General features: G+C 36.6%; 1 protein-coding gene across 1 annotated transcript in view; it reads left to right on the top strand.

The window, feature by feature from the left end:
* The window catches only part of STT3B (STT3 oligosaccharyltransferase complex catalytic subunit B), a 105525-nt gene extending 95729 nt beyond the window's left edge, over window positions 1-9796 (top strand). The window contains exons 12-16 of the mRNA XM_040479986.1: window positions 179-350; window positions 1223-1396; window positions 3275-3388; window positions 5638-5850; window positions 8166-9796. Of these exons, the coding sequence (XP_040335920.1) occupies window positions 179-350; window positions 1223-1396; window positions 3275-3388; window positions 5638-5850; window positions 8166-8246 (754 nt within the window). The 3' untranslated portion in view covers window positions 8247-9796. The remainder of the gene's footprint in view (window positions 1-178; window positions 351-1222; window positions 1397-3274; window positions 3389-5637; window positions 5851-8165) is intronic.
* Window positions 9797-13223: the final 3427 nt, after the last annotated feature.

Raw genomic sequence — 13223 nt, 5'->3', positions numbered from 1 at the left:
TTTTTTTTTAAGATAGCCAGGTGATTTGTGTGCATATCTAGCTCTTCATGGACATTTCCCATCCTCTTGTTGAGGCTTTTAAAATATGAGATTGTTTAATGGTTCAGCGCCTCAAGATTTTAGATTACCCTCTTCACATTTAAGATCTTATTTACAAGAATATTGTGATTCTTTTCAGCACGAGGAATATCTTAGATGATTTTAGAGAAGCTTATTTTTGGCTAAGGCAAAATACAGATGAACATGCCCGAGTGATGTCTTGGTGGGATTATGGCTATCAGATAGCTGGAATGGCTAATAGAACTACTTTGGTGGATAACAACACCTGGAATAACAGCCACATAGCACTGGTAAGAATTTGATAAAAGATCAAAAATTCCAAATCCTTAGCAGTCAGGCTTCACTTGTGATTAAGTAGAGAATGTGGGTAAAAGTATTCTTTCCTGAATTCTCAAAATAACTCTTCACACATTTATTGAACAAAGCGAATTCCAGGTATGCTTATATATTTTGTTTTTAAGAATGGTATTTACTTGGGGTGCCTGGCTGCCTCAATCTATAGAGCAAGCGACTCTTGATCTCAGGGTCATGAAGTCAAGCCCCACATTGGTATGGAGCCTACTTAAAAATTTTTTAAAACATGAAAACGAAATGGTATTTATCTAAGTTTCATTCAGAATTGTGGACTGAATTATTTGCAAGGATGTAAAGCCAAAGGTACTGCATTGTATGGGCATGTAAATTATGTCCATTCAAATAAGTAATTTGCATAAATTAAGGTAATCCCCTCTCGGTTCTCTAAAGCTTTTAAATAGATAATGGATGTTAACCAAATGAGTTCTATTTGTATTAGCATTGTAGCTAATCATTGGACATCCGGTAGACTGAGAAGAATATATTTGTACCAGCTAGATCGCTGGTCATCCCTGGCCTCGCACTTCTGAGAAACTGTATTTCTATTAAGCTCGCCTGCTTTTATATTAAAATATTAATTTCATGAAACTTAACTATTAGAACATGTATTCAGATTTTGACATTCCTGCTGTAATTGGCTCTGTTAAGTGAGGTGCTTATAAATCTTGGTAAATTTGTTGAATTCATAGCAGATCATTTCTTTAAAAAGAATTCCATGTATATCAATGTACATTCCATCCAATGTACATTTTTATTTTTAAGTGTATTGTGGGACTAAATATATACATTCTCATTTTTTATTCTATAGGTAGGAAAAGCCATGTCTTCAAACGAAACAGCAGCCTACAAAATCATGAGGAGTCTGGATGTAGATTATGTTTTGGTTATTTTTGGAGGAGTTATTGGCTATTCTGGTGATGACATCAACAAGTTTCTCTGGATGGTTAGGATAGCTGAAGGGGAACATCCAAAAGACATTCGGGTAAGAAACTAGATCATTGCATATGTGTGAAAGACAGCTTCCAGTGTCCCAAGTAATTTTCTTATGCTAATTGTATAATATTTGTTTTTGTCATCTTATGGCCCAAATTCGTCCCTCACTCTTACTTTACTATTTATTAAAAATGTACTGTGAGCATTTTTCCAGGTTTAAAACTTTTGAAATTCACCCCTGGTACTTCTATTCTCCCCTACAAAACAGTCCTTTCTTAAGACTCTTGCTTTTTACTCTGTCACAGCCTCTCACTTCTGCCCCTTTTTTCCACTTCCATTGCTTCCACTCTGACACTAACCCTTATGATTGTAAACCCGAAATAGGATGGTAACCTTGAAATTGCTGTCTTTGCCTTAATCTTGCTTCCTCTCCCTATCTAACATGACATTGATCATGTCACTTTCCAGCTTAAAAGCCTTCAGTAGATTAAGAGCCTTGAAATCAGAGAGACCTGAGTTGCAACGAAAACCCTGCACTGTCAGCTTGGTGCTATGGACCACTTATTTTTGGCCAGTCAGCATTACATGCTTGAAGCGCTAGGTCTCATTCTTGGTTCTGGTGTTGTAATGCTGATTAAGGTAGCCTAAGATTATCACTGATGGGGAGACCGGGAATAGTTAATTTGTGGTGCCCTTATGAAAATTTTGTGGTAACGTGGATGAAGCTCAGCCTAGTGGTTGGTATGAAATAATCTCTGTAATGAAGCAGTGGTATAAGATCCAAACTCCTTAGCTGGGAATGTAAACCCCTTAATGCTTCAGTTTCCTGTGCTGGCCTCTTATCCCTCTGCCGACTTTTTTCCATCTCAATCTACTCTAGCCCATGAAATTTGCCTTGTGGTTTCTTTCTTTGACTTATACCTGTACTTACATACTCTTCTCTTTCTTGAATACTTTCCCCACCACATTTGTGTCCACTTTCCAGAAGCCCTTCTCTGGTGCATCTGGGTGTTTATTCATCATCAAATCACATGCAGCCTGTTCTTTTAGTAGATTTAAGCTATATCTCCCTCTCAGTTGTGAGCTCATAGAGGATTGGCACCCATCATTGTGGTTTACATGATGAAGGGACAAAAGATGAGAGTAAGATTCACCAGTGACCCAGAATAAAAGAACCTTTCGGGAAAGTGTGTGTATGTGTGTCAAATGACAGGGACAGAGTAAAGCGCTCGATTTTCTGTTCAAATGTAAATGCTCTGATGTTTTCCCTTCAATATGGTTTTAAAACCTTACTTCACTGTATTAATCTTAATTTTCCCGGTACATGATTTCATATGTGGATTTGCTTTTTAACAGTGTTAAAATTGTGACATATGATAGCTCCAGTTTCCATGCTTTTTAAATTTAGTGTTTTTGAAATTTGAGAATAGTTAATACATTCACATTGTTCAAAAAATAAAATATAAAGAGATACACAATAATAACCTAACCCCTCCTCCAAGAAAAGCAAAAGTCCATGGTAATCACTTATTATTTTCTTGTGATTCTTATTCAAGCAGGTAAGCAGTACCAAAATACATATCTTGTTTTTGCTTTTTTCACTTCGCAGTAGATCTTGGAGATCTTCCCGTATTAGAACATGGAGAGCATTCTCCATTCCTTTATTGCATATTTGCACAGTGTGCTTTGTTGTGTGTGCGCACCATGATTCCTTTAACCTTTCCCTATTGGTGGACATTTAGGTTTTTTCCAGGTTATGTTAAATTTATAAATTAATCTTCTAATACCATGTTTTTTTCAGATGTAACTAAATACAGCTTTTCGAAGATATTTCAAAAGCTGCCTCTATAAGGGGAAATAAAGGGGGAAACTGGTAGCTTTGAATCTGTTATACTGAACTGACAGAAATTTAATTTCTTTCTTATAGGAAAGTGACTATTTTACCCCACAAGGAGAATTCCGTGTAGACAAAGCAGGATCCCCCACGTTGTTGAATTGTCTTATGTATAAAATGTCGTACTACAGATTTGGAGAAATGCAGGTTGGTTATATCAGTTCTTACATAATCTTCTTCAAAGGAATAGTTTTAAAGTAGTCTTGTTTGTCTCTAGAAAACAGGATAATGAATGTTACAATTGTGCTGTGAAGAAAAATGTGCTTATCTATAGATTCCGTCTCCCCACCCCTTAAATTTAGATTTCTGAAACTATGAAAAGTTAGGGAGAGAATTTTTTAGAACAAAGATTTCTTTCCAACATATTAACGCTAGGCTCAGATCCCACCTTTGCTTGCCATCTCACCTTTTGACCTCGTGCCTTTGGAAGACATTGTTCTACAGAGAAGTCTTCTAGGTAGGAAACAGTGTGATCTTGAGTAGGTTACTTTGCTGCTGGGTGGGGAATAGCCTGAAATTAAAGAGTTTAGTTACATAGTCACTTCAGATACTAGTTCTATCCCTGTTCTGTTATCATAACTAGTTAGGACTATCTGGGTGAGAGTTTCCTAGGATATTAGAATGATGTGGGTACAAAAGCTTAAGGGTCCATAAAATGAGTGAATGTGCAAAGAAACATGGTGGCAAAAAGAAAACACTGGACCTCCTGCCATAGTACCTCAGTTTCAGATTCCGCTCTGGCTGGACAAGTCACATTCCCTGGACTCATTTTTTTATCTCGTCCGTCTAATGGGAGTTGGACTGATGACTTGATTTCTGAGGTCTTTTATAGCTCTTAGATTGCATGACTGCAATGCCAAGTTACATCTTCATACTGAGATTTCAGTGAATACTGCCCAATTTCATATTGCTTTCTGATAAGCTGATGCTAGAAGGCAGAGGGAAAATTGCTTGTCGAACTTTATACAAATACCAGGAGTCAAGATAATTATTAGAATTATTCTGTAGGTGGCTTTTGTTTTTCCATTCTCCTGGTTGTTTTTTTGTTTTTTAAGTACAGTTGGCAACACAGTGTTACATTCGTTTCAGAGGTACAACATAGTGATTCCACAAGTTTAGTTGTTATACTCACCAATGTAGCTGCCATCTGCATACAGGGCTATTACACAGTACCAGTGATGATATTCTCTATATTCTGTAGGTGGCTCTGAGAAAATAGACAATTTTACTACTGGATTTAGGGCTTTGTTTATGTTATGATTTTTTTTTTTTTTTTTTTGAAGGCAACTGCTTGGTCTCTACACTCACATAAGAACGAACCACTTAAGTCATGATAACTGGCTACTTTAGAAAATGGGTCAAAGATTAGTTTCTCTGGTCATTAATGATAGCATTAAAGGACTTTTCTTTCGTTTTTGGGGGGCTATCCTTTAAATTATTAACAGTTTTAAGCCATGTTTCTACCATGTGCTCATTCTGATGCGTTCCATGGTCAAGAATAGTAAGTGCTTAAGATAGGAGGATAACTTTTCTATTGTGTAGATCTGCAAGAACAATTTATTCCCTTATTAGAGTTTGTTTTGTTTTAAAGTTGAATTTGCTCATGCTCTGTGTGAACATAAACTTAGTCTGAGAATCTCTTAAAATCTTCTCCCCTCCCCCCATTTTTTCCTCTTTTCATTCCTCATAAATCCTCCCGTGGTTTGGCTTTTCTAACTTCCTTTATAGTTCCCACTTTCTGGATGTAGTATCGCTGCTTACTTGTGCATTTATTTAACAAATAACACTGGGGAGATAAAGCCACCCTCTGAATAAGATAAAGTCATCATGCAGCTTACATCCTGGTGGAGGATACAGGTAACTTTAAAAATAAATAAAACATTTTAGCAGTGAATGCTAGTAGAGTAAAAGATAAGGAAATAATGGAGGAGACTTCTCAACCACCAATTTCAAGAAAATATTTCCCTGAATAGATGGTGTTGGGCTGAGACCAAATGATAGAAAGGAATCAGCCTAGCGGAAGAGCTGAATGAAGAACTTTCAGGCTGAGAGAATCTACTCTTGCAAGGCCCTGAAACAAAAGAAGTCCCTTCTGTGTGTTTCTCTGTAAACCTATAAAAAGGGCTTTGATGGATCTCATTTGGCTGTTTTGGGTTTTTTAATGCCCGCAGGCTGCTCATCTACTCTAAGGGTGCAGTGCAATTCTAATTCTGCTGTATTTAATTTCTCTCTTCCTGAGTTCTTCCTATCTAGTTAGCAACATATGAGAAATGTTACAAGATACTACTCTGATTCTGTTTTCCTAGTTTAAAGGGAGAGAGTTTCACTCATTAGAACATTTACATCTGAATGTTTTCTAATATGGTTAACATCCCATACTAATGTCACTTTTGCAGCTGGATTTTCGTACACCCCCAGGTTTTGATCGAACACGTAATGCTGAGATTGGAAACAAGGACATTAAATTCAAACATTTGGAGGAAGCCTTTACATCAGAACACTGGCTTGTGAGGATATATAAAGTGAAAGCACCTGATAACAGGGAGACACTAGACCACAAACCTCGAGTCACCAACATTTTCCCAAAACAGAAGTATTTGTCAAAGAAGGTGGGTGCCAAGGGAAGTCATTACTGAAAAACAATTACTAAAAATTCCTGGTAAATTTTAATTTGCTAGATCTCTGTAGACTATGGCTTATCTACAAAGTAAGTATCAAGCTAGCCTCCTAAGGCCATTCCTTTCAAACTGAGCACTTGAGATATCTCAAGCAGCAGCCTTTTTTGGATAGCATAGTGGTTATTAGTAAACTGAGGTGAGGTTTTCCAAAGGCATTCTGGCTTTTAGTTTGGGTGATTCCAATTAGTAAGACTTCTTTGAAAGTAAGATAGGTCTGTGGCCATCACTTTCTAAGCTTTTATGAAAGTAAAAATGCCAAATACCCAAGTACAGTTGCAATTGGTTTATCTTTTGGTCAAAGCTAATTTATATTGCATTTTCATGTTCCATTCTTAATATGTTGTTGTTCATTGACTAAAAACTAAGTTTGAATTGGTCAAGTGCTGAATTTTTGAAAAAATCATTTCTCTTAATATAATTATTTTTAAATGTAATGATCATGACAAAATTGTAGACAGGAATTATGATGATGAGACTATTATAGTCCCTTTGTAAGCAATATTTAGTAAGATATAAAGTATTTTATTGAAGGTCATTATTGCTCACTTAAGCCAAATAGATCTAATCTTAGCTCTAAAAGGCACTAAAAATGACTATTTACATAGGTTGCTCTCTATGGGAGATGGGAAATAATGAGCCGGTCAAGTAAAATATTAAGGTTGCATTTTACGGGACTACGCTTATAATAGTAATTATTGGACCCATTTCAGTCGTAAGTCTTGAAAGATGCTTAGGTTCAGTTTACATTGTTCAGAATTTTTTTTAAATCATTAAAACAATTGTCTTTCCCTTTGCATTACTTAAAATGTATTCAAAGTCGATTATTTCAGTGTGTGCTATGAAAGTGCTGAATATTAGCTGTATGATATATAAATAAGAGCTTTTTAAATTAGTACTTTCTGTCAGATATAGATCACTATATCTAGACTGATATATTTAAATGTGGAGCTGACATGCAATGTGTTAGTCATATCACATTCACTTAACAGTCTTTTTGTACATCACATGACACATGATCTGGTTTTTTATAGTCATGTGGCAGGAGAAACTGGTGAGTCACATCAGTGCAGAAGTCAAAGCAAATGGTGCTAGTCTCAAGGCAGTTACTCCCGAGACCTCTAAGCCCAGTTAAGGCCCACCCTTTCTGAGAAACAAGGCCACTGAAATTGCTGTCTAGCTGATGACAGTGGGTTTTCTGAATCTGACCTTCCTTCTCTTCCCGTCATTTCCCCCAAATCAGCAAGTGAATGGATCAGTAAAAATTGTCTGCCTTGTGTGCCCAAAACATATATTCTAGTAGCCGGCAACATGGATTTTGAAGTTTGGGTTGCCATGGCTTTATGTTCTGTTTTATACTGCACTAGAGGAATATTTGCTTTCCTCTCTTAAGTCTCCAGCCTCTTCTAACCCAGTGCTTTAAATCACCTGTTTGAAAAAATTAGCACTTTTTTTCAGTATCAGTGGAGATATGTCAGAGTGGAGACCCATGTGTCTTTATGATTTATCTTCTAAATTTTTTGCAATAAGTTCTACCACCACATTTGTGTAGCGATTTGTTTCTTACACCAGAAAACATCTGTTGAAAGTATTTTAGTGGGATCCTGAGGTGTTTAGAAAAATGTTATTTTTTAAAGATCTGTGAAACTCAACGAATGTTACAGCTTTTTTTCCCCTTGGTGTTTGGTTTTCACTTTTTAAATTATTTTTCTGCCTGAATTGGGAGGATGTGCCAAGTAACTCTATTTCTCTTTCATCTTTGTAGATAGGTACAATCGCTCTCATTTTACACATACCAAAACTAAGTTAATTTGGTTTCTGACACACAGCTAATTCTTGGAGGCTACACCAGGAGTAGCATTAACATTTCCTGATTCCTTAGTCTAGTGTTCTATTCTGTCATGCCTGGAAGTGTGAGTAATTCTTACAGCTAGGCATTTAGTGTGTTGAGAGGGGAGGGAGGGGCTCATTTACCTGGAGGTGAGGAATGTATGCTGTGCATTTGAGGAATGCTCTGGGTAGTGCTTTCATCTGAAAGCTAGGAACCTAGTCCAACCTATCTTGGATCTCTCTGCATCCTCAGCATAGAACTGTTATTAGTGTTCATCGATTGTTCAAGGAGGCAGCCAAGAGAAGAACTCTTAAGGGCTTATTAAGACAGTCTTTGTCACAGCGCTGTCAACCATGTGTGTATATATTATTCTGGGAGAAACCTGCACTAATACCACATGTTCTGTTTTCTTTTTTAGACTACGAAAAGGAAGCGTGGCTACATTAAAAATAAACTAGTTTTTAAGAAAGGCAAGAAACTATCTAAGAAGACTGTTTAAATGCACTGTTCGGGTTCCTAACTTGAAGCAGTTGTCCTTGTGAGAACCGGTCTTTGCCTTTAGCTCATGTCATGTTTCACAACAGAGGGTACAGAACCATCACTGGTCCAGATTAATGTACAAAATTTTCTGGCAATGCCTGATTTAAAAACTAAAATTGGCTTATTGAGAACAGCTATTTTCTATTTGTAATGTGAAGCAAGACAGAGCACTGCTGTAAATGTCTAACAGCAGGTTTTTTTTATTGGTACATATTATCCTTCAAATCTGAGAATTTGGACTAATTGCACCAAAGAACCCTCTAATTTGGTCCCTGGCACATGCATACTTGTCAATGTTTTTATTTTTTACGAGACCTACATTTTCTCTGAATTACCCAAATAGCAATATGTAAAATACAAATGACAAAATGTGATGTGATTCTCTTGAACCAGTAAACTCGTACAGGTCTGAGAAAGAGGTATTAGAAAAGTAATTATACTTCCTTGAACTATATTTATTTTCATGTTTCTCCAGTGCAAAGAATGTTTCATCAAATGTACATTTTCTGTTGCTTACTATTTGCTCTAAGAAGCTGCTGTTTCAAAGATGGACCTCTGAGTAACTAATTGATGCAAATACTTTTTTATGTTGACACATTATTGCTGCTGTTAGCAGTTGTTTTCACCAGGTACTTACAGAGCAGATCTCATGCATTGTTCATTCAAGGGCTAGATTTATATCCTTCGGAAAGCATGGCAACCGCACAGGAGGTTTCCTTCCAGGATCGGGTTTGGTATCACTGAGATGAGCACTATGTTTACATGCAAAAGATTAAGGGGGAAAAAACCCTTAAAGTGGACAGGTATCCAGAGTTCCTTTTCTGTGACTCTTCAAAATGACAAAGGATTTGTAAACTTTGCCTGGATTTGTCTTATTTTCTGATAGTTTCACCTTTCACAATGATTTTATCTTCTGCTCCATGTTTTTTTTTTTTTTAAATTCCTGAAGCATTTGATGAAACACTCTTTAATGCTATATGCATTTTCTTACTTTTATTAAAAATGTGACAATTGTCAAAAAATGCACTAAAGTATAAATGGAGATTGAACATGTTCATTTTCCAGCTTATAGGCAACTTTATATAGACTTGAAAATTTTCTCCAGTTGTTTAGTAAAAGTGAAAGAGAAAGGGTTTTTCCTGCCACAGGATATAACTTTTTTTTATATAAACAAGCATAACTTACCACTGCTTTTGGTGGAAAAGTGCAGAATAGTATGTACCTTTTATGAGGAAAAGTGTAATTTACAATATTCAGTGAGAATGTTACTGCTGATTTTCTTTTCCAAAGTGTAGAATATACTTTGATTTATAGAATTCATTTTTGACCCAGATGATGGTTCTTTTACAGACCAATAAAATGGCTGAACATTTTCACAAAGTGTAACTAAATCTGGATTTCTGATACCTTGTCATTTGGGGGATTTTATTTTACTTTGTTGCTTTAAAATTCAATGCAGAGAAGTTGTTGACTGTAGGGGAAATAAAGTTAATTCAAATTTTGTGTTAAGTGTTGTCTTTTACAAAAATTTTCTTTTTGAAAGGAGTTACAGAGTACCGAACATGTAATTCCTTCCTTGTTCACTTTTACAAAGGTTTCAGAGAATATGCGTACAGTAGTCCTCCCTCCTTGTTTGTGGTTTTGCTTTCCTCAGTTTGTTGCCCGAGGCCAACTGTGATCCAGAAGCAGATGATCCTCCTTATGATGCGTCTTCAGAAGGTCACTAGTAGCCTAACATGCCTCACAATACCTGCGTCATTCACCTCACTTCATCTCACGTAGGTATTTTATTCTCTCACATCAGCACAAGAAGGGTGAGTACGGTACAATAAGATGTTTGGAGAGGGGGAGAGAGAGAGAGAGAGAGAGAGACCACATTCACATAAATTTTTATTACGTAATTTATAATTTTGTTGATAATCGCTGTGCCTAATTTATAAACGAAACTTCATTATAGGTATGTATGTGTAGGAGAAAACAATTATAGAGGGTTGGGTACTGTCCACATGGTTAGGCATCCACTGGGGGTCTTGGAACGTATTCCCCCACAGATGGCGGGGGAGGGCGTTGTAGAAAAAAAAGTCCTAGATTAGTTGGGTCTAGACCTACTGTTCTATTTTTCCTTCTTTCTGCTTCAGAATTCAAATCAGATTTTGACTTTTTACGAGTGAAGGGGGGAACATACCTAGCCAAGTAGGAACGTCATCTCCATTTAAAGGAGTCTATAGATCTTACTTACACAGTCTACATTGTAGAATTTTCTCAGTAAGAGCAAGAATGATGATCTTCCACCCGTCTCACTTTTAGGGAACACCATTTTGGCTCAGTGGTTCAGTAAAACACCATACTGTAACCCCATTTGTGGTTTTTATTACAGCACTAAGTGAAATTATAGTAGTTTAAATACATTGGAATATTCGGTAATTGGCTCAAAACAGTCTTTAGATCTCTGAATTCATGTGTGATCACTAACACCAGATATCACAGAGGGAGGTATTAAAGATCATAGCCTTGAAGTTTTAAGCCATAAAACAGTTTTTGTTCCACATTTTAGAATCGAACAAAGCTGAGTGCTTTCGGGTATAAATAAGGCAGTGGGGCAGCAAATCCAAAGATAAAAATTCAGTTTTCAGACATAACATTATTACCTACCCAAGTGTGCATTTGTAGTTTTACTTCATTTGAGTCCCTAAGCCATGAGCCAGAGGCCAGAGGACCAGAGAGTATAAAAGCATCTTCCAGAGCATTACTGCTTTCCTACCTTATGGGACCATAAGATGAGAGATGCCTTTTTTTGTTTATTTGTGGCAAAAAAACCTAAATTTACCATCTTACATCTGTACATTTTTAAATGTACAGTTCAGTACTTTGAGTACATTGTTGTGCAACCACTCTCCAGAATTGTCTTCATCTTGCTGGAACTGCTGCTTCTTGATGTGGGTTTTGTCAGACATCCACCTTGCGGCGTGTAATCCTCAATTAAGGTAGGTGGAGTAGTGGATACATGGAGAGCTCAACAGTAGCCTGCAGTTGAGATGGTAGGAAACGGAGCGTCCCTAAAGAAATCTGTCAAAGTTTCTTGTAAAGTAAATTTTTTTGTAATGGTGAAACGTAACAGAGAAGAACGCGCAACTGTATACTTTAATGAATTACCACAGAACGAGCAACCTTGTAACTACAACCCAGGTCAAGAGAACAGAAGATGCCAGAACTCCAGAGCAGAAGTTTCCTCATGCCCTTAACCCAGGCCCTGGCCTGTCCCACGTGGCCTCCAAAAGGTAAACACTCTCCTGGCTTTCACAGTGATTACTGATTTCTGGTTCTAATACTTAAGTATTTCTCAAACTGCACCTACAGTTTGAACAACGTAGGTGGAATCAAAGTTTGTTTTTATATTCGTCTTTTCCTCAGTTTGTATGAAATTTGTCCAGAATGTTGCACGCACGCAACTGCATTGCCTTCATTGACAAAATAGTATTGTGCGTGTGTCCATTCCTTTACCTTCACACCACCTCACATCTTATTGGTGGGTATTTATGTTGTTTCCAATTTAAGGAGATTATAAATAATGCTGTAGGAATATCCTTTTACATCTTTCTTAGACCTTCCATACATACGTATTTGGTGAGTATTCACCTAATGAAGTAGAATTGCTAAAGAGGATATGAAAATTCTTGTAATTCTTACATCCTACTCCATCAGTCTTTGTAATTCTCCCTTTCTGGTGGATGAATAACGGTTTCTCATTTTGTTTACTTTGCCTTTGTAAGAGGACGATGGCCATTTGGAAATCTTTTTATGTAGGTTTTGGTTCTAGTCCATTTTTCTCTTGGTTTTTCTTCTAATGTAGTATTAGTAGTAGTACTTTATATATCTCGTATATAGACCCTTCATTTGTGTTGCAGACCAACTAGGAATTCATTATTTTAACGTAGTCTTATTTTTCAGTCTTTTGGGTGCCTGTAGCTTTCTATGCCCTGTTTAAAAAATCTTCTGAGATAGTCTCTTGTGTTCTTTTCCAGAAAGTTTGTTTTATATTTAGCTTTGTAGTCTGTCTGGAATTCATCTGTCACGTACAGTGTGGATTGTTTTGAGATGCTTTTTGTTTTGCATACGTACACCTAGTTTTCTACCATTTATTGGGGAAAAACATCCTTTTCCTACACCTCTGCAGTACTCCTGTGCAGTAAGTCAGGTGTCCATTTGAGTCTGTTTCCGGACTCTACGTTATATTAGAGTTCTTAACCTTTCTTTGTTTGTTGTCTTAATGTAGCCTTAAGATCATTAAGATACAGTAAAGCAAGTCCCCCTCCCTTCTCAACCTTGTTCTTTAATCTTCTCTCAGCTGTGTATGGCCTTTTGCTTTTTTATATAAATTTTGGAACCAGGTTGTTAAGTAACACCAAAAACGAAGAATAAATGAAGGAAGGGAGGGAGGGGAGGGGAAGGAAGGAAAGGAAAGAAAAAGAAACCTTGTCAGGCTTTTGATTGGGCATTGAAACTGTAGAATAATTTGGAGAAAATAAACACCTTTGAAATACTGCATTCTTCTATGAACATGGGCTATTTATTTAGGTCTGCGTCATCTTTAATTTCTGTTTTACATAAGTTTTTAAATAGGCCTTGTATATTTTGTAAGTTTATTACAATGTATATTTTTGATGTCAGAAAACTTTTTCAGTTGTCAGCATATAAAAAATTTGGTTTTATATGTTGAAACTGTACTCAACAACCTGTTAAATGTATTGTTTATTATAAATGTGCTGTCATAGTTGAGGAATAATGGCAGTTTTCTCTCTCCCTTTCTGGTGGTTACATATTTTCTTATTCTGCACTGGTTAGGATATCCAGTACAGTACTGCATAGAAAAGGTAACATTGGTGTCTTTCCCCCAGTCTCACATGGGAAGTTATTGATACTCCTCCACATGCTTGCT

The sequence above is a fragment of the Herpailurus yagouaroundi genome, unplaced genomic scaffold, assembly GCF_014898765.1.
Source record: "Herpailurus yagouaroundi ecotype Mexico unplaced genomic scaffold, PumYag 159, whole genome shotgun sequence".
NCBI lineage: Eukaryota > Metazoa > Chordata > Mammalia > Carnivora > Felidae > Herpailurus > Herpailurus yagouaroundi.
This window is presented reverse-complemented; position numbering and strand designations above follow the sequence as displayed.